Here is a 19845-nt window from a genome sequence, read left to right as displayed (position 1 = left end):
GTGGCTTTCCAAGCACACTTTTGATGTTATGGCCATTCTAGAATACTCAACATGGAAGATTCAACTATACCAAACCTAATTCTTATAAGGATTATTTCCCTTTACTGTCTCAAGTAGTTTGGCTGGTGCATTCAAGTGCTATCATTTTCTTACAATCTTTCGAATCTGCATGTATCTTTAAAGACATATTATAATAACAATCTTTGGACACACAGCATACTTAAATCCTCGGAGAGACTGGACAACTTCACACATGATCACAAAGAAGGTAGAAATCCAAGTCTGTAGTAAGCTCGATGGCACATTTCATAGATAGTGCACTCCTCATGCCTAAATCTTTTGCTCGACATTTCAAAATTACACGAAATTCCCCCTAACAGACCAGAACCACATGAGATACGTTTGTCTATTTCGCAACATGACCTGTCGATTTGTCTAACTGTGGTGAAGTGAGGGAAAAGAAAGTTTTCATTTGTCAGTGAAGTGCATGATGTATGCAAAACTAGGTCTTCGCTACCTGTACACCCATATGCTACACACGATTCGGTTAGAAACTGCGCTGTAACCATCACTGAAACAGCTAGCTTGAACAAGTTTCGCCTATTCAACCACAGAAGCAAAATGAAGTGAAATAAAGGAAGAAAACACAACACATACATGCGTAAAATTTACCAAGAATCATCTCCAGAAGACGTCTTTGATATTTTCAACATGCTGAGATACGTAAGTAATGTGCTGCACAAATCCAGAGACGAGTAGCAGTAATTTCTTAAGCTACAATCAAAGAGTATTCTTTATAAAAAGCTAAGTTTCTGAACCTGCCTGGAGCACTCCCGTAGTAAGAACAAACGAGGAAACAACACCTAGGAAAATAATGGGCATCTTACATCCATAAAGGATTTAACACATGAATGAGAATAGCATGAAATATTTGAAGTCCTCTACAACTCATGCCCCTATACAGCAGATGCATCGATCCGTATTCGAATAATTCAACAACCAAAGAGATTCAAAAGAAACTGGAACGTCCTTCAAACGAATGCCTGGCTCATGGAATGCAAGCCGAAAGACATGCAAACAACCGTGTCCGTGAACAGCTGTTAATCCTCCACAAATTATGTCTGTAGGCGACCAGATTCACCTCATGTTCGATATATCTGCCAGTTCTCTTCTTTTGTCATCAAATGCAAACCACAATCCTTCGATCTCGTCGGTATTCCAACGGCAGCTCTTCCCAAATCTCATGCCAATCCTTGGTCAAAATATTAGACAAAGCACATGTCCAGAATCCATCACTGATGGACAGTACGTCAAGCTGGACACTGAGGATCCAGATTAAATCCGCCATTTCCTTCATCCTCACAGCAAGCGGCTATACCACGCCACAACAGACCACCTTACTTAGCAGAACGTTCAAGAGATCCTCTAACTTCAGCCACGTGATTCCCAGACAATTCGTCGTTAAGAAGACCTTCAATTGGTAGATCGAATATTGATTCCCGATTCTGACCATCAGGAACGCCTCTATTCTTGCTACTAAAGCCCGAGCTCTTCATAACATCCTTTGAAGAGGTTCGAGAACCAGTCTTCTTCTGCAATTCTTCAAACAACTGGGATCGTATGGAATCCTGCTCCTGTGTAGATCTTGTCTGAGGCTTGGAAACAGTAAGTTTCTTCTCTCCCAAACGGAATTGGTCCAATTCCGCCTTCATATCCTCAATGGTTTTCTTCAGAAACCTATTGTCAGAGTGCAGGCTGTGCAGTTGATTACGAATGGACCAACACATAGACGTAACAAGACCGAGTTGCGATCCATCATCGACGGGATTCGCAAAGAACCTCATCCCATGGCTCAGAGGCCCAGAGTCAGGCGAAATTGCACCATCGGATGACAGTAAATTCCTGTGTACAGCAACACTGCTAATACTAATTTTGTCGAGGACAAGTACAGGCAATTTATAACCATAAAAGCAGCCGTCACTTTCATCAACTGCCCTAGTTGGTCCTCGCATTCCCCACTGAACGCGTCCCACAGCCATTCTGCCCAGCGGAATCACGCTATGCACAGTTAGACCCCAACTACTACGACCATGGCTTGACCAGCTTTGAAGCAACCCGATTCCTTTAGTCTCAGGTTGATTAAGACGATCTCTTGGAGACACTCCCTCAGCCATTCCCTCATTTGAATCCGGCGCAGCGGCTTTGTCTCCGTTTCCCAAGGAACGCTGCATAAAGAGCTCCGCAACCCCGGAGCCCACTTCCTGCGCTCCAGACAAATCCAGTTCACTAGACCCTTCTCCAGGATGCCGCGATCCAGTAGTACTGCCAGGGCTACCAGGATCATCAGAGAGATAGCACTTCTTTTCCCTGAACCCCAACCCGGATACTTGACCTAACCCTAAATGACTAAGCGCACAATCAATGTCAGTCTCATACACAAGCCCGTCGTTCTGTGCTTGCCCACCAGGTAGCCGACTCGTTATCGCTTCACTTGACCTCTTCGCTGAGCCGACCTCGACTTCTTCCTGAACCCCCACATCCATATTCCTCTCACCATACACAGAGGGCCGAAACTCACTACGATGATCTCCTCCAATACTCCCACTCGTGCTCAAAAAATGCTTGCGGAAGCTGAAGCTGCCAGCGCGGGGCTTCAAATGGAGGGTAAAAGACACATTCTCCCGGCGCACCAAATTGAACTCCGCCGCAATCGTGAAGGGTGCTGCATGTGGAGACCCCCACAATCCAAACCCCAATTTCAACAGTACGGCCAGCGGCGAAAGCGGGTCATTCGGCCTGTACGAGAGACGGCACGACGGGCCGGCATCCATGTTGGTGCCCACATGCAACGCCAGTTCTTTCTCATCGCCCACGCTGATGCCAGAGTAGAAAGGCAGCCCCGCAACTTGTACCGGCACCTTGGCTCGCACAAGCGGCCGCTGTCCTTTCCTCACCTTCACTGACGCCTTCATCGCATCCTAATTCTTCCCTCAATGGAAATCAACTACCAAAGCAAAACGTTGTCCACAAATTCTACAGCTACATCATTCGCAATTTTCCACTACCGTCCCTGCTCCGAACCTTTCAATTCCATATCCACACGCAATCTGAAATGCCTCAGTTCCACTTCAACAACATGAAAAAGTCATTTTCCTCCTCAACATCAAACCCACCAAAAACAAAGGAATCCGACTGAGGAACTCCACCAAGTGAAGACCAAAAGGCTGTGAAAAAAATGAAGCCCAGCACATGCGTAGCGTACAACGTCGCTGCAAAGGCGCTCTCAATAGAACGAAAGGATGCCGTTAGGTGACCACAATCACGTTCCCACATGAGCTCGGAACAGGCTTCAAATTCTAACGACCACCTATGCGCACAGTAAATCTATAGGTAGTAATATCTACGTATTTATTTGGCCCTACTTTCAAACAACACCGTCTTGAAGAACAGCATTCCTTGTATGTTCTTTTTACTAGAATTTACAAAATTTCTCAGGGCATGAGCCTTACAAAAATCAAAGGTTGCATGTCCTGTAGGTGTTTAATCTTTTCAATAATTTGTATACATCATTAAATCTCTTTTTTTTTGTTTTAATTCTTATTATAATTCTTGTGGTTATTATTGCTGGTATTATGATTCATTTTTTGAAACTATATATGTAACTAGAGTCTCACAATTTCTCTTGAAAATCTATAATAACGATTAACATGTTCTTTGGTTTCCTCAGCAATGAATTTTAAAAAAATAAAAATAAATAATTGTTTTCTATTTGATATTACTTTTTATTTTCTTGTTTGATTTCTTTTTCCTTTTTTTTTCACAATTTTATTAGAAAGTTTGCGAAAATAATGAGCATATTTTTTTATGTTTATTGGAGTTTAATTTTCATAGATATTTGAATTCAAAGCAATCTTAAAATACAATTCATGATAATTTGATAAAGTTTGTCTTGATTGTCTCTTCCATTTTTTGAAGATTGTTTTAATCCATTACGTCTTTTGTATTTCAAATCATTACCTCTTATGAAACTAAATTTAAACTATGAATTTTATAAAAAAAAAAATTATAATTTTTATCACACCTACAAACAATATCGACAAATATTTTTAATTTTAATTTTAATTTCAGCTTGCAATTGATCTTAATAATTTCTATATGTAAAATATAAAATACCATACAAAGTTTACCCATATTTAATGCATGTTATTACCAAAATTATCTTATCAATATATAAGTTTCATAAATAGGTTAAAACAATATGCAAATCAAAATAGGTAATACGAAAAATATATTATTTCTACATAACAATTTCAACAAAAGAATTAAAATTTACACAACCTACTAAAAACTTATAGAATGATCACTATTACTAATTTTTAATTAAAAGTTAAAATATTATATGTAATATTCAAAAAAAAAAAGTTTTAAAATAGTGTGATTTTAAATAATACTAAGTTTTTTAAAAAATGTTAATTATAATTTTATTTTACTACTTCATCAGATATGTATGTATTAATATTTTTATATCTACAATATTATATAATTGTAAGATTTTGTGGATTCTTTATACTTTTTTATTAGCTATTTAGTTATATCTCTATGTTCAATTTTTTTTATATTTTATATTTTATTTTTTATTTTCTGATTTTCTATAATAAATATTATCTAAGTTTTATATAAGTATAAGCTTAGGCTACTTGCACACCCCAAATTGCTATACTTACATCTATTGCATTTATACACATACTTAATGCATTTATTTGGGTGCTTTGCTTATCTCCTATAAATAGATTTAAAGATGACTTCTTTTTCCTCTTTCTTATCTTGGTATGGATCTTAGTCTTAGCACAAGTCCCATATTTTCTTTCCCTCTTCTTTGTCAATTTTTGGTCAAATTAGCAAATCAGCCAATCAAATGCCTTTATTTTCTTAAGAGTACAATTTGATATATGTGTTTAACAACTTGGAGTGTGCATGTAGTATGAGCCATAAGTACATTGTATTTTAATTCATATATCTAAATTTATAACATTTCTATGTTTAACTAAAATGCATCTTATATTTTTATTAGTTTAATAAGTTTGATTTTTTTATAAGAAGTGTTAATTATTATTTTTAATTAAAATTTTAAAAATTATTCAAAAATATCTATTATAAAATTTATTTATATTCATATAGATTTGATGCTAAAGAGATGTGTATGAATAATATCATCTTCTACAATGTCAATTTGCACTCTTGTCATAATTTTTTTATTCTTTGATTTTTTTAATCCTGATAATTTTTTGCTTCTCAACTTTTTTTTTCTTAAAAAAAAAAATCAATAACATTTAGGTTTATTTTTTTTGAAATTTGGAATTTTCATTGTTTATTAGATATAACTTTTAACATTAAAAAAAATAAAGATTGATATTAATAAGATAATGATACTTTTAAGATATAGAATAAGAAGATCTTTATACTTAATAGATATACTGAGATGCAACACAGTAAAAATCTTTTAGTTGGTAGAAATCAAGAAACTTCACTTGGATTGTCTTATACATAAAAATAAATTAACTCAAAAGCTTATAAAGAAAAAAAAATGGATTTCTATAATTTTTTTTCTTATAATGTATAAATAGTATTGTTACATAGAATTTTTATTTTCATTGTCTCAAAAAGCAATAGTTTTGAAAAGTTGAGAAAATATGTCGAATTTTTTATGAAGTGATCATTAAAACTATAAAAAAATATCAAAATTTTTATATATTTTTAAAGTTATTAAAATTGAGCCATGAATAAATATATTTAGACTTGTTCTATTTAAATGATATGGTCCATTTCATAACCTTTTTTAACTCTCTATAATATCTAAAGACTAAGACTTTTGAAAGATAATTTTTCTTTACCAAATGCAAAACTTGAATAAGGCTTTTAATCCACAATCTTTCAAGTGGACTTCAAGATATGAAGTCTCCTTCATTGATTATGACAAAGATACAACAAACTATTAGTATACATTACAATAACCTTTGCACACATAATCTCTAAACACAATTAAAACACTACAAATATCTTAACATATAAAAGGATATGAAATCTTTTCCAAAGTTTTAAAATCTTTCAAGAGATTATAGTCCAACAATCCTATACTTTTACCAACTGATAAAAATCCTTAAGACCTTTATTGCTTAGCAATAAATATCTTCTCTATAAAATGAACTTTGACTTATCAATAACAAAACATGATATCTAAAAGAACAACAAAAAAAATTAGAAACGACACAAAACTCAGCAATTTAATATATACAAAAAATATCATTAATTCCTCCATTAAATGTCTTCAATTACTCCCTGCTACTCAATACAGTAAGTCATAATTCACAATCACAAATTAATAAAATTCCACATTGACTTCACCATCAAAGGCAAGTGTTTAGTCAATTTGAACAATTACACTAACAGACTTAACACTTAAACACTATTTCAAAAAAAAAAGAAAAAAAAGAAAAAAGAATTCAAGTAGAAAAAGCAGGAAAAACAACACCAAAATTTGACCAATCATCTAGGTTAAATTTAGTACAACTAGATTGTCATGGGAGCTCCTCTTGTTAATGTGATGGCCCAAGAGTGTAAACAAATCTTAGTAATGCAGAAAGAATGAAGCAATGTTGTGAAGAGGTGGTGTCACAATGGGTGGCGTTGCTGATTGCGGCGCGTCCTTGGTGTCCTGCCAGACTCAGCGCCATGTCCACTGCCCACGACCTTCCGCTACACAACAACGTCCACAGAGATTGCAGTTTCGCACGGCAACCCCTCCGATACGGTCCCATCCAGCTCGGAGCACCCACCACACACGGGAAAGCACAGGAAACACTCACTCACACTCACACACACATACACACACGCACGCATACAACAGTGTGGCTTCTGATGCGCCGCGCCAATCTGAGAGGGGCATGCCTGAGGGTCCAAGTCCGCGAGCCTAGCCATTCCTGGCCTTGACGCCCACCAACAACGAGCACCCAGGGAGCAGCGAGGCTGCAGCATGACAACCGCCCGTCAAAGTGATCCGCAACGCAACGCAAGGAAACCAAACAGCACCCCAGATACAAAAAAGGACAGCGTGACCAACCTTGTCGAGAAACGGGGGAGCACTAAATAAGGTCATTCCAACATTGAAGTGCAGCGAGGCCAAGGATTGGTCGGGATCTCTGACGCCTCGGGGCGAGGATGGGATGATGATTCACAATCCGTGGCGTTTGCTGCGGCGTCTACCGTGTCTCCCTCCCTCCCTCCCTCCCTCGGTATCCTGCCCGACCTGCACCCTTCTCTTTCTCGCTCCCGCGTTCCCAACACGCTCCCCATGCCACCCCGTCCGTTCCCGCTCGCGGTTGCCGTGCCCCCGACCTCGCAGCGCTGTACCCGACCTTCAGACGGACGATGCGCCGACCGGAGGTCAAAGAAAACCAGGCGTAGATCCAGGGGGTAGGGATGACGGTGAGCGCTGAGGGGGATTGATGGTACGGCGTCGCAATGCAATTGCAACTAGAACCGGAACTGGAAATCGAGCGATCTCGGAGATACGAGAATACAGAGGCGTAGTTCAATTGTGCGAAGCGTGCTCAGGGTCCGTTTTTCCCTCCCTCGTTGCGTTGCTGATACTGTCCTGCGTTCCTTCCTTCCACTCTGTTTCGTGCTCTGCCCCTTCTCTTCTTCCTCCTCCTCCTCCCTCTCTCTCTCCCTCTCCCTCCCTCTCCCGCTGCCGTTGCGGCCTCATCTTCGACGTTTTCATCAAGAAAATAGCCGCAGCTGGTCTCGTGTGCGCAGGGAGTGGCCCTCCTTTCCCACGGTTTCTTCACGTCCGGTGGCAATCTGCTGTGCTTCTCGTGAGGCGGGCTTAGTGGCGGGGTTTGTTGTTGGGCGCTGAAGGGTTGGAGTGCGCGTCACGTCTCGACAGGCCAGTAGTTGGTGGGCGGTGTTGGTGCGTACTTGCGTAGGCGAAGCGGGGCAGTGGTGGAGGCGCGCGTCGGAGGGGCTGTGGAAGGACGAGGGTGGGACGCAGAGGAGTCTAGGGTTCGCTGCGTGGGGTGAAGAATATTGATCCGCGGCCGCGGGGAGTCATTTAATGCAGTTAGGTATGTGGGAGTGGGTTTTCTTGGTCGCGGGATGGGCGCGGAGAGCGATGGAGGGGACAGAGCGGGAGGGGTGTGTGGTTGATGGGTGGGGGGTTGGGGTTGGAGCGTTGTGCGAGGGGAACGGGGCGTTGATAATGTTTGCGAGCGATTAGGTCATTGGGCGACCGATTGCCCGGCGGGGGTAGGGTCGGGGATTGTGACTAGAGAGTGCGTCGGATCCGGGCGACAGCATGAGCGAGCGTGTTTCCGTGCGTGTTTTGGAAGCACGGTGTGTGTGTTCTGTAGTACTCGTTTGTGTTTAGACGAGTGTTTATTTATTTATTTTATCGGCGTGGAATTAAAGTTTGTGCGACGGAGTGGGCACGGAGCCTGGGGTAGAGTAGTGCATGGTGATGCGCGTAGGAATGTAAGTACGAAGCATTCGGAGAGGTCGATGGTTGTGCACATGAATGAAAAATACGTATCCGACGGCATATGGAGGATCGGCGGGCCCAGCGTGGGAGCTGACCATGCGCCATGGTTGGTTGCGGGCATGGATCTACGTTTGTGCGATTGGGATGATCGATAGTGACATGTTGGAGAAAGGAAGGGGGTGGCAAACGGTGGATGCGAGGAATGGTCTGGGCAGGAAAGACGCGGTAGGTCTGGTGCGGGTGGGGCGGGACTGGAATTAGCGTGACGCGCGCACATTTGTGGTTAGGTTTTCATTGCATCCATGTGTTGGGCGAGTATGAGGGGGAGAAGTAGGGATTCCAGTTGCGGTGAGAAGGTGATCCGTTGGAGTCGTCGGGGGTAGCGAGTGGGCGTCACGCGTGTGTGAGTTGGAGGAAGGAGTGACGGTGTTGATGGTTTGTGATGGAGAAAGAGAATACAAGTGGGATGTTGTGGGAATTGGAGTTAAGCGTGGACCGAGTGCAGCGTAGGCAGTGCTGCGATTGTTGGATTGTTCTGTGGCGTGTAGTGATAAACAGGGTCGGTGTGTCATTGTTGGGACTGATGACAGTCGCGCATTGGACGGGGGATTGGTGGTGTGGTTGGTGCAGGGTACAGTTTGGTGAGCAGAGGGGGAGTTGGTGTTGCACTTGCTGCCGCAGGCAATAGGAGCTCGAAACATGTTGACAAGCGACAGGAGGTACGTGAGCTTTGGTTGGGATGCGTGGTGGGGTGGGTGTAGAGAAGGGATGTTGGGTGTTGGAGTGGTGAGAGTAAGATCCGGTTTGCTGCAGCGTGTCATTGGTGGCCGTAGTTTTGGTGAAGAGGGTGTACAAGAAGTTAGGGGCGTCGGCACGGTATGGAAAGGTGGGTTGTATGGAAGAGCCAAGGTAGGTCGTGGTGTGGGAAGAGACGTGTGGGTGTGGTTGTGCGGGTGGATGTGGGAGAGACCGCGGTGGATGGAAGCTGGGCGTAAGATGGCGGCAATTATGCGGCATTGGTTTGGACGGAGTTGGTGATAGGAGACAATGGGTAGTGCAGAGCGGAAGGAGGGTCAGTGCGCATGGGGATGACGAGAGGTGTATTTGGGAAGGGGGGAAGCGCATATGGGGAGGGCTAGTGTGGCGCACAGGAGTGTTGGTGCAGCGATGAGTGGCATCGGGGTTGGCAGGATAGGTATATGTGGAAATGGGAGTGGAGAAGGAATGTGAGGCGAAGTGGGAGAAGATTGCGGAGAGGCAGTGTTGTAGGCGGATGCGTGTGGATAGGTGGGAGCAGTGAACGTAGGAGCGCAGGGTGGTTTATGATGAGCATGTTTGGCGGACGTTTGGGCGACGATTGAGGGGCGGGGTGGATGTGGGGTGTGTGTGTGCAGGGCGAGCTCGGCCCGGCGAGGTTTGCAAGTTTTGGGGAAGATACCTGCAGTACCTAAGCCTATCAACCTGCCAAGCCAACGGTGAGGTCATGTTGATCGGAGAGAGTGGTTGAGAGGTTGGGGCGTGGATGGAGACGCAAGCGGCGATGAGTTTGTGGTTGGGTATAGGGGGTGGATGTATGGCGCGCGGTGCTGAAGTAGATGTGGGCGTTGTTTTGTAGGTTGGAGAATCGTGGACTGGACCCGAATGTGGAGATCGTACCAAGGTAGTGGCTTTTTGTGGAGATGGGAAGAGTTGAGTTGGGTGAATTGTGGTGCGGACGTTGGGCGTGGCGATCCGGTAGTGAATGTGGTGGGGGATGTGTGGTGCAAATGGGTGTGTTGTATGGGATGGTTTTGTGCGGGGACGCGTGGGTGTGTCATGTGGGTTGTGTCGGGTGACGGGAATCATGTAGGATGTGGTGGTTGGGGGAGGGAAGAGGTGAGAGCTGGGGTTGGATGTCGGGCAAGGAATTGATGGTTGGATGTAGTTTGCCGGGAGTGGTTGTGAAGAGGGTTGTGGTTTTGTGGGAGACGTGGTGGGTGGTGTTGGATTGGGCGAAGTTGGGGGTGGGGGTTGTGTCGCGGTGGCGTGGAAGCGGTGAGTGGCGGTTGGGATGAGTGAAGATTGTGGATGGTTTGGGTGGGTGGAGTACGGGCGGTAGGACGTGGGCAGAGCGGGAAGGGGTTGCGCGCGGAAGTGCAGGAGGTGATGACGATGGGTTGTTGGGTGCGTGGTGTTGTGCGCAGGGGTAGTTTGAGCTGGGGATCTGGTGGGACTTCGCCGTCGACGAGTAGCAACGCATGGGGGAGTCCAGCACAGGCATCGTCTCCGCCTAGTGGCACTGGAGTATGGGGACCAAAGGCGGGTGCAGCATCCGGGGGCAGCAGCGGGACGGGTGGAGGGGCAACGTCGGGGAGCATTCCACGTCCGGGGTCGGGAGGCGGCGGCGCGCGTCCGCAGTCAGCGGAAAGTGTGGGGCAGACGCAGCAGGCGGGCGAGTCGTTTGGAGGAAATACGAACTCGAGCAGCGCGTGGGGTGCGAGGCCGTCTTCGGCTTCTGGAGTGTTGGGGCAAGCGCAACCGCTGCTGGCGCAGGCGCAAGCTCAAGCCCGTCCTCGGAGCGCGGACATTTCACGGCCGAGTCGGAACCTGTCGGAGTTTGGGGATGAGTCGGGAGAGTCTACTCCACCGGGCAGCGCATCATGGGCGACGCGGCGCAGGCTGGTAGGATATGGATGGGTTGATGGATTTCGTGGGGAATGCAGTGGGCATGGGCGTGGTGGAGACGAGAGAGGGTGGGTGAGCAGAGCAGTTGGGGACGCAGTGTGAGGTGGTGGTGGGCGAGAAAGTGTGGGAGCAGGCGGAGGAGGATGGGTGGTGGTGTGGAGGCACGTGAGTAGCAGTGGGCAGCATCGGAGGGCGGAGCAAGTAGGGGCAGTTAAGGGGTGGGAATGAGAGGGTGTGACGAGTGAAAGTGTGGCGAACTGATGGATGAAAGGGGTGTGTGTGGGTCAGGGGGAGGAGGGTCACCAGGCGTCGCGGTTTCAGCTGACGAGGACAGACTTTCCTACATTGGGGTCGGAGAAGAACCCAGACCTGCGTCCACAACAGAGTAAGCGTGGTTGGGGGGAGTAGATGATTGCGTGATTGATGGTTGTGGGTGCATTTGATGGAGGAGTGGAGTGGACGTGGACGTGGGCGTGTGGATGGATGGTGAGGCGTGAGGCGTTTGTGTAATGTGCAGGCAATTCAGGCGCGGAGCGTGGACCTCTGGTGGATGCGAAAGGGGCGCATGGCGAGGAGAGGAGGGCGCCTACGCCACCACCTGGTCCTCATGGTAAGGACGTCGGACACGGTGCTTTGAGGTTGGGGGGTAGGGGCAGATCGCGTACGGTACGGTAGGCTGACGAGCGCGTGTTGTCGTGGTGCAGAAGAGGTTCCAGCAAGGCCTCGCAGCGCCGGGTACGGGCATCCAGAGCGGGGTGGTCCGGAGAACTGGAGGAGAGAGGCGCCAGCATTCCAAGGACCAGTTCCGCGTGCGGAAGGGAACTGGCACTGGGATGGGCCATCAGGAAGGCCAGCATACGGCGGGCAAGGTCCTCCCCCGGACAGTTGGAGACGGGAGGGTGGTCCAGCAGACGAGAACTGGCGGCGGGGAGGAGCTCCACCGGTGGGTCAGTATGGGTCTGCACCGGGGCCTGGTCACTATCCGCACGAGGGGCCAGGGTTCATGCACGGACCTCGGTTCGGCCCGGGGCCAGCACATTTTGGTCGCGGAGCGGGAGGTCCTGGCGGATACGGTCACCACGGGGAGGCGTACGGGAACGCAGGACCGCTGTTGCGACCAGGGGGGCCGATGCACCCGATGAGGCCGAACATGTATCAGGGGCCGGTGCCGTACGAGGGATTCTATGGGCCTCCAGGGCCGGGGTACCAAGGGATGGAGGATCCGGAGCGGATGATGATGGGGATGGGCGGGGGGCCAGGGCCATACGGCGGATATCTGCCGCACAGGGGGCCACCTCCGGAAGCGTTCGGGCGGTTCGGGCACGGGGGCATGAAGCAGCAGGGGCCGCGGCACTCGCGAGAAGGGAACTTGCGAGAGCGCGGCGAAGCGGTGGGAGAAGGGTATCACGAAGGTCCGAACTACCACAAAGAAGGTGGTGAAGGTGGCGGGCACAAGGATGGAAGGGGGTACGAGGAGCGGTTCAACGGGGGGGTGGGTGGCGGTCACGAGGTGGGCGACAACCGCAGAGGCGGGATGATTCGGGGAGGCGGTGGGGGGGTGGACGTTCGCGGGCACGCACAGGGAAGCGCGTCCGGCGTGCATCACGGCGGGCAGGGGCACCGTGACTGGGGAGCAGCCGCAAGCAGCGACGAGCCGATGGATTTTACGAAGCCGGTGTTCGAGGAGGAAGCGCGGTCGTCATCCGGCGGTGGTTCGGGAAAGCAGTCGCCGGTGTATGCAGAGGAGAAGGGGGCGGGCGGAGGGGAGGTGAAGCGGGAGATTGCGAAGGCGGATGCGGAGAAGAGCGCGGTGGATGCGGAAGCAGTGAAGGGCGAAGAGAAGACGTCCGTAGTTTCGGGAGAAGTGATTGGGGACGGTGAGGAATCGAGCGCGGCGAAGGCGAACTCGGAGGGCGGAGACGATGCGGGCATGAAGGAGGAGGGCGAGACAGAAGCTGTGCGAGCGGGAGTAGAGGAGGAGGAGGTGGGGAAGGAGGTGGTGGTGAAGGAGGTGTTGGTGAAGGAGGTGGTGGAGAAGGAAGTGGTTTCAAAGGAGGTGGTTGCAAAGCTTGTGACGAAAGACAAGTGGGAGAGGGGCAGCAGGCGAGTCGACGGTCAGAGCCAAGGGCGTGAGGCAGGTGGGAATGCGGGAGGCTCAAATGTGCGATCGAGCTCTCACAGCGGCGGTGGGAAGTCGAGTGTCGTTGGGGGCTTTGCGCGAAACGGCGAAGCAGATGTTTCCGGCGGCGCACAATGCGTGCGTCAGTCGAGCGAGGGGATGTCGGAGAAGTCGGAACCGGAGGTCCCTAAAGGTAACGAGAAGGGGCGGATGTTTAGGCGTCCGGAGAGCCCGAAGGTCCAGGTCGGTCGCGGCGAGGGCGATGTTCCGGATGGCAGTGCGAGTCTACCAGGCGCTGGGCACGAGAGCAGCGGGAAGGAGGTGGCGAAACCGAAGGGCAAGGCGTCTTCCCACGACGTGGAGAAGGAGTGGAGGCCGAAAGTTCCGATTGCAGAAGTGAGTCCGAGGCATCATGCGGGTGGTGCAGCTCAGGCGTCGAAAGCGAGCGGCGGCGGTTCCGCAGGAGCAGCGGAGGGCACGAAGAGCAAGAGCTCGGAATCCGAGAATGGACCGCGGGGTGTGTCGAGGGCTGATAACATTGAACCACAGGTGGGGTGCGTTGGGGTGGCCGTTGTTTGGGGTGCAATATGTGTCGTTTGGGCGGGTGATGCGAGGGCATGGGGACAGATGTGTTGGCAAGGCGTTTGTGCAGTGTGAGGAAGGAGGTTGGGTCGGGTAGTGTGGACAGACGAGTGGTGTGATGGGTGACGTGGTAAATGCAAGTGTGAGGTGGAGGCGGGAATGTGTGGTGGGAGCGTGCTGACAATGGTTGTGTGGGGCGTGAAATGGGTGTGTAGCGGGGGTCAGCGAAGGAGAAGGCAGCTCAGAGGTCAAACCGATTGGCGAAAGAGGAGGAGGAATGGGTGAAAGAGCAGAAGGCGAAGGCGAGGGCAAAGCTGGAGGAGCTGAATCGAAGATCCAGTGGCGCAGCGGGAGGTGGAGGCAAGGAAGCAAGCGCGGTGGAGGTGTCGGGGGAGGTGGAAGAGAGTCAGGAAGGCGTGGAGGATGTCGGGGCGGTGGAGGCAGAGGCAGTGGCGCAGGGCCTCGGGAGCAGTAAACGTGGCGGGCGCAACGAACACGGGAAGCGGGAGCGGGACAGGAAGGCGAGCGGGCGGAAAGGTGGAGTAGGAGAGGTGGATCGAGGTAAAGTGGGTGTGGGTGGTGCGATGGGAGCGGGCCCTAGCGCGAGCGGTGGTGCCGTACTGAGCACCCCGGTGGGTGCGGGTGTTGGTGAAGGACAAGGCCAACAGGCGAACTCGCAGCGCGAGGGTCGGCACAGGGGACGGCCGGAGAAGAAGCAGGTGATTGCGAGGGTGGAGGAAGTGGAGCGGTCGGTGGGAGGGGGTAGTGCGTCGAGCGGCGTCCCTGCGGCAGGCGGCAGCGGGGGCTGGAGCATGGAGATTGTGGCAGCGCCGGAGGCGGATTCAGGAATCGCAGGCCATGTGGGTACAGGCAGCACGGAGGGGTCAGGCAGCCTGCGTAAGAGCGAGAGCAGTCGCACGAGCAGGAACACAGAGCGTCCAGAGGCTCCAGTGGTGATGATGGCGGAGAGCATTCAGTTTGGTGACATAGTGGTATCGGAGCTCCACAGCACGGAATTCCACATCTCCGGGAGCGAGCAGGGCGCGGATGCAGGCGTGAGCGGGTGGCACGGGGACGCGGGGAAGGAGGCGAGCTTGTCGGGCGATGCTCTGACGGGCGACGAAGGGTCGGCGGTGTCGACGAACGGAGACGGTCCCAGCAAAAGGATGCAACGCAAGGGTCGGGGTGCTCGGCGTCCGGGGAGAAGCGACAGGGGATCACAGGATCAACGGGCGGCGGAGAAGTCTCACGGGATCGATAACCTGGTGTGGGCTCCGGTGCGGTCTCCTGGAAGCGTGGGAGGGACGACGAAGGGAGAGGGGCCTCAATCGGGGTACGGGCAGGAGGAGGGCAGCGCGGCACCGCAGCAAACGCGGGGGAAGAGGGCGGAGATGGAGCGGTACACTCCGAAGCCTCTGATGAAGTATCAGGAGGCTTCGGAGCAAGCGAGTGGGACCCCGCATCAGCACACACAAGGGGGACAGAACCCGGGCTCTGGAGGCGGCGTTGGCGTTGGCACGGGGGCGGTGGCGGTGGTGGAGGGTGCAGGGGTTGGTGTTGGAGAAAGCAAGCAGTCGTGGTCTTTTGGAGACGCGAGGGGTAATCAGGAGGCGAAGGCGGTGGATGGTGGGAGTAAGGGCGGGAGGTCGCATGGATCTTGGCGGCAGAGGAGCTCCGGAGGCGAGCGGGTGAGCGAGAGCGCGAGGGAGGGGAGCGGTGTGGAGTCTGCAGGATCGGGTCACGGGGATGCAGGACATCAGCAAGTTCAGCGGCAGGATCAGAAGTACGGTGGCGGAGGAGGTGGGGGTCGTCGCAATCAGTCGGGATCGGAGCAGGTGATAGCGGGTGCACAGTCGACGGCGGTGGGTGGTGGCCCAGGGTCTGGCGCAAGCGCAGGGCCAAGCCCAGGTTCAGGCCCAGTTGGAGGTGGCGGTCGAGGTCCAGCGGCGGGTGGCGCGCAAGCGTCGGAGAGGGAGCATCCGGCGGACAAGAAGCTGTATCAGCCACCACGGCCGGCGTCTGTGTCTGGTCAGCGCGGTCAAGATTATCGCGGGCATGGTCCTTACGGATCGGAGCACAAGGGGCAGGAGCAGGGCAGTGGAGCACATTCTCGGCAGGCGAATGCAGGAGCAGATAGGGGTGCTGCATTGGAGAGCGTGGGGTCGCAGCAGCAGCGCAACAGCGGTGGGCATCATGCGAGGAACCAGAGTGCGGAGAAGGAGCAGGGCCCGAGCCACCAGGTGTATCTGACCCCACACGCACAGCAGAAATCGCAGGGTGCAGGAGGGTTGAAGGAGTCGAGTCAGGCGGTGTATCGGGAGAGGGAAGGGCAACAGCAGCAGCTGGGTCCTCGGGGTGCAAGCCAGCATGGCGGGGAGGGCGGTGAGCTGGGGCCGTACAATAGCAACAGCAACAGGGGAAGGGCGGAGAGAGATCAGGCGGGGAGGGCGCCTTCGGGTGCGCAGAGAGGGCAGGGTCAGTGGCAACAGACGGGGGGCAACGAGGGGTTTCGGTCAGGTGCGTCGCGGACGCATGGTCCGGAGAGAGACGGAGGGGCGAGTCGTGAGGCGAGCAGGATGGAGGCGTCGAAGCAGCAGGCAGCGGAGGCGCAACGGGGTCAGCAGTCGGAGCAGTCGGGGCAGCAGCAGAACAAAGGAGGGCAGCAGGCAGGGGCGGTGGCGATTCCAAGCGCGAAAGCAGAGAGCGGGGGGTGGGTGGGAGAAGGTGGGAGTCCGCCGGTGGGACGTGGAAGGGATTACAACCAGGGTCGGAGGGGACGGTTGGGTGGTCGTTCAGGTCCTCGGAACGTGGAGATGGAGCATCGACGGGATCCTCAAGCGTCGAAGCAACGGCTGGTAATTGATGCTACAGGTGGGGCTGTGCCAAGTCAAGTTGGAGGTTAGCAAGGTTAGTTATTTGTCGTGCCCTTGATGGGGAATAGGGAGAGAGGCGGACGGGGAATGGGATGGGGTGAGGATGGGCGTGGGTGGAGTAGGGTATGGTGGGGATGGAGCACGTGGGCGGGCATGAAGTAGTAATAGCGATGCAGAGAGGTGGAATGCATGAAGACGGAGGGAGTGAAGGGGTCGTGGGTGTGGTTGGTGGATGGGGAGGCGTAGAAGGCCGATGGGTTTGGAGTAAGCATGGGGTTTGCAGGGGGTGGGGGTGACGGTGCGGACGTAGAGTGGCGCAGGCGAAGTGGTTGGAATGAGGTTTCGGAAGTTCAGGTTTGTTGCATGAGGGGGTGAGGTGGTGGTGGGGATGAGGTTGCGGTTGGGCTGAATCGTGATGAGAATGTGTTTCAGGAGGTTTGACGCGCGGATAGGCGGGGCGTCGCGTGGGTGTTGGCGTGGAACGTGTGGATGAGGTGGGGGGGGGGGGGGGGGACAACGGAGCGTGTGGTGGAAATGTGGGCGTGGCGGCCACAGATGGAACGAGCAGTGGTGTGGGTGTGGTGCGGGCAAGTCGTTGGACGCAGCGGGTGGCATTGTGGCAGCTGTGGCAGTGAGGAGGGGACGTGTGCGGCTTTTGCTTGGCGGGGACATTGGTGCGAACGACAGCTTGGGCAGGCGCCGCGGACGAAAAGGGTGCGAGGGAGGGGCTGAAGAGGTGTGACGGGGTGTGAAGTGCAGGGTCACATCAGAGCAAAGCGTGGGCGGGATAGATGAGTGCGTGTACTGTGGTGTTAGGACGAAGTGGAGGGCTGTTAAAAGGCAACGACTGATTCCCGAGTAGGAGCTCGCTGTACAAACTTGTGTCTGTAAGGTCCTTGGTTTCGCAATCATGGTGTACCACTACAGTAGTAGTCGTTGAGGGAGTAGAAGTATACCTTCTTTTTACATGGTGTACTGAGGTTTGGAGAACACTTGATGATTGAAATTGGCGGGTTTTGAATCAATGCTTCGCCTTTAGAGAGATTTTGTGTGGTCGTTGATTTTTATTTGGGTCTGTTTTTTCTCTCTTCTGCACTGGTGGTTATTGCGACTGTTTTGATGTTTACGAGGCTCACACGCTGAGAGGGGTGTGATATGTAGTGAATCGATGTTTTTATTTCTTTGGTGCTTCGGGTCGTTCCAAATGTGAAATTCTAATTGTCCTCGATTTCCAACTAGGCGAGTTTGCGAGCCATCCTAATTTGATTACGACATGATTGTCTGTGAGGGCGAGCCAGCCAATACTTGAACGGCATTATGGAGTATTTTTTCTGACCCGCTATCTTCACTTTCGAGCAGTGATCAACCTAAACGAGGAAATCTTTGTCGTAGATATGGGACCATTTTGAGATTGTCGTTGGCTGCCCACTGTGCGTTGAATGCTTGTTGGACAATGCTTAAAATGTGAATTTGTAAGCTCAATTGACCTTAAGTGGTGCACTTGCCTTTCACCTTGAGGTTACCTAGAAGATTGATATGGGTGGCCATGCTATGTGCAACTAGATGTAAACATTACACAATACATGAGCATTGATCCAGCATAACATCATGGTCTACAACTGCTCCAAAGTGCTAAAAGATTTGATGCTTTGGATTGCAGATGAAAAACAATCATTTGGTGTCATTGAAAAACTATAATTCAAAAATCTTTGGCGGATTTTGAATCCGCCTAAGACACTATGTTGACACTACAAAGTCTTGCATCATTGCATATCAAGGAGGGTGTTGAAGAATGAGTTTATTGGCACAAGCTCAAAATTCTCAGCTATTTTCAGCTAGATGATATCATGTCTCATTTTGAGCTCACTTTGGATTGCTGATTGTTGAGTGTGTTAAGTGGCTACATTGCCATCACCATTCATTTGGTTAATAAAGATTGGAACTTGTATTTTGCAATGTTGGCATTTAAATATTTTCTATCTGAACATAACTCTACAACTGCAAGTGATATTGTGAATGATTTGCTATAGGAGTTTGATGTTTTGATGCAAATTATGGATATTACCATCAACTATGGCCCAAAGATGCAATGAAACAATTAGGAGAGTATGTGAACAATAAACATCTTCATTCAGTCTATTAGAATTTTCATATTTGTTACATTTGTCACATCATCAACTGCACCATGAAGGATGCAAAGTCATGCAAAGAAAAATGTTGTAGATTTGCTACAATGGTGCGATGTTGCTTGAATTCCATGTAATCTAAGTTAACTTGGATTGCACAAATATTGTTTAGGCTATTGTTAAGATTCAATTGCAACAAAGAATGGAACTAATAGTTTGCCATGGTGGACGATTTCTACAAGCTACATGATGTTTTCAAAGCTCTTTGCAACATAGACATGTTCTTTGTTCCAATGTCTAGTTGCTTTGTTTATTAATTTAAATGACATGCACTCTAATTTGCTTATGATTTTCTTTGAATCGTCATTGTCATATATGATCTAGCCTCATCAAAGTTTTACATTCCTATATTTGTATAGCACATAATTTTTAATTTTAATTTTATTTAAAATAATGACACATTTAATTGTTGTTCAATTGGCTTTACAATGCCACAATTAAAGACAATAGCTATTGCAATGAAAATAAAACTTCTGAACTATAAGGGATACTTACTCAATTTCTTACCTAAGCTAACTTTGTTTTTGGATCCAATTCAAGATAGGTCTCACTTGAATGTTGAGATGATTGTAAATACTATGCAATAGCATCTTTGTCAGGTATAAAAGGTACAAATAAGCACTAATTGATCTTAGAAGTGCAAAAAAGTCTATAGAACATAAGTCACAACAAACTATTGATGGAAAAACAAGATCAAGATAAAAATCAAGATGAGGTTTCTTACTAATTGCAAATCAATAAAGACATTAATCATAATAAAATTCTAAAGAAGCAATGCACTTTTGTGGGATTTAAAGATAAAAAGAAAATAAATCAAAGATAGATATTAGAAGAAAATTAAAATAACTATTGCTAAATATAAATAGATTAGAGATTCTTGAATTAAGT

General features: G+C 49.6%; 3 protein-coding genes across 6 annotated transcripts; 1 reads left to right on the top strand and 2 right to left on the bottom strand.

Moving 5' to 3' along the window:
* Positions 1–667: 667 nt before the first annotated feature.
* On the bottom strand, positions 668–3329 carry LOC149986179 (uncharacterized). Its single transcript, XM_090247882.1, has one exon. It carries the CDS (start codon positions 2970–2972, stop codon positions 1398–1400), a length of 1575 nt encoding a protein of 524 aa, XP_090104008.1. The 5' UTR covers positions 2973–3329; the 3' UTR covers positions 668–1397.
* Positions 3330–5957: 2628 nt separating this feature from the next.
* Positions 5958–7265, bottom strand: LOC112278097 (uncharacterized). The gene is made up of 2 exons (XM_024511176.3): positions 7118–7265; positions 5958–7023 (listed from the first exon to the last, which is right to left on the bottom strand). The coding sequence occupies exons 1-2, from the start codon at positions 7151–7153 to the stop codon at positions 6754–6756; spliced, it is 306 nt and encodes a 101-aa protein (XP_024366944.1). The 5' UTR covers positions 7154–7265; the 3' UTR covers positions 5958–6753.
* Positions 7266–7510: 245 nt separating this feature from the next.
* On the top strand, positions 7511–17813 carry LOC112277781 (uncharacterized). 4 transcript variants are annotated; one of them, XM_024510496.3, is made up of 10 exons: positions 7511–7612; positions 9164–9252; positions 9928–10008; positions 10149–10193; positions 10717–11194; positions 11486–11582; positions 11715–11807; positions 11902–13865; positions 14114–16805; positions 17204–17813. In XM_024510496.3, the coding sequence occupies exons 2-9, from the start codon at positions 9233–9235 to the stop codon at positions 16799–16801; spliced, it is 5466 nt and encodes a 1821-aa protein (XP_024366264.2). In that variant the 5' UTR covers positions 7511–7612; positions 9164–9232; the 3' UTR covers positions 16802–16805; positions 17204–17813. The 4 variants fall into 4 exon arrangements, with proteins under 4 accessions (XP_024366264.2, XP_073387743.1, XP_090104006.1 ...); XM_073531642.2 differs by having other exon boundaries at positions 7522–8120; positions 14114–16769; XM_090247880.1 differs by having other exon boundaries at positions 7522–8120.
* Positions 17814–19845: the final 2032 nt, after the last annotated feature.

The sequence above is a fragment of the Physcomitrium patens genome, chromosome 26 (genome assembly GCF_059467195.1).
Source record: "Physcomitrium patens ecotype Gransden chromosome 26, ASM5946719v1, whole genome shotgun sequence".
Taxonomy (NCBI): domain Eukaryota; kingdom Viridiplantae; phylum Streptophyta; class Bryopsida; order Funariales; family Funariaceae; genus Physcomitrium; species Physcomitrium patens.
The sequence above is the reverse complement of the archived record's forward strand: the minus strand, read 5'-3'. Positions and strand labels throughout refer to the sequence as shown.

Excerpts from the sequence above, each read along its gene's own strand:
- LOC149986179 (XM_090247882.1), bottom strand. The coding sequence starts at position 2,972 with ATGAAGGCGTCAGTGAAGGTGAGGAAAGGACAGCGGCCGCTTGTGCGA.
- LOC112278097 (XM_024511176.3), bottom strand. The coding sequence starts at position 7,153 with ATGACCTTATTTAGTGCTCCCCCGTTTCTCGACAAG. Across the intron at positions 7,024-7,117 it reads CTCCCCCGTTTCTCGACAAG|CCTCGCTGCTCCCTGGGTGC; the intron begins GTTGGTCACGCT and ends GTCATGCTGCAG.
- LOC112277781 (XM_024510496.3), top strand. The coding sequence starts at position 9,233 with ATGTTGACAAGCGACAGGAG. Across the intron at positions 9,253-9,927 it reads ATGTTGACAAGCGACAGGAG|GGCGAGCTCGGCCCGGCGAG; the intron begins GTACGTGAGCTT and ends GTGTGTGTGCAG. Across the intron at positions 10,194-10,716 it reads AATGTGGAGATCGTACCAAG|GGGTAGTTTGAGCTGGGGAT; the intron begins GTAGTGGCTTTT and ends TGTTGTGCGCAG.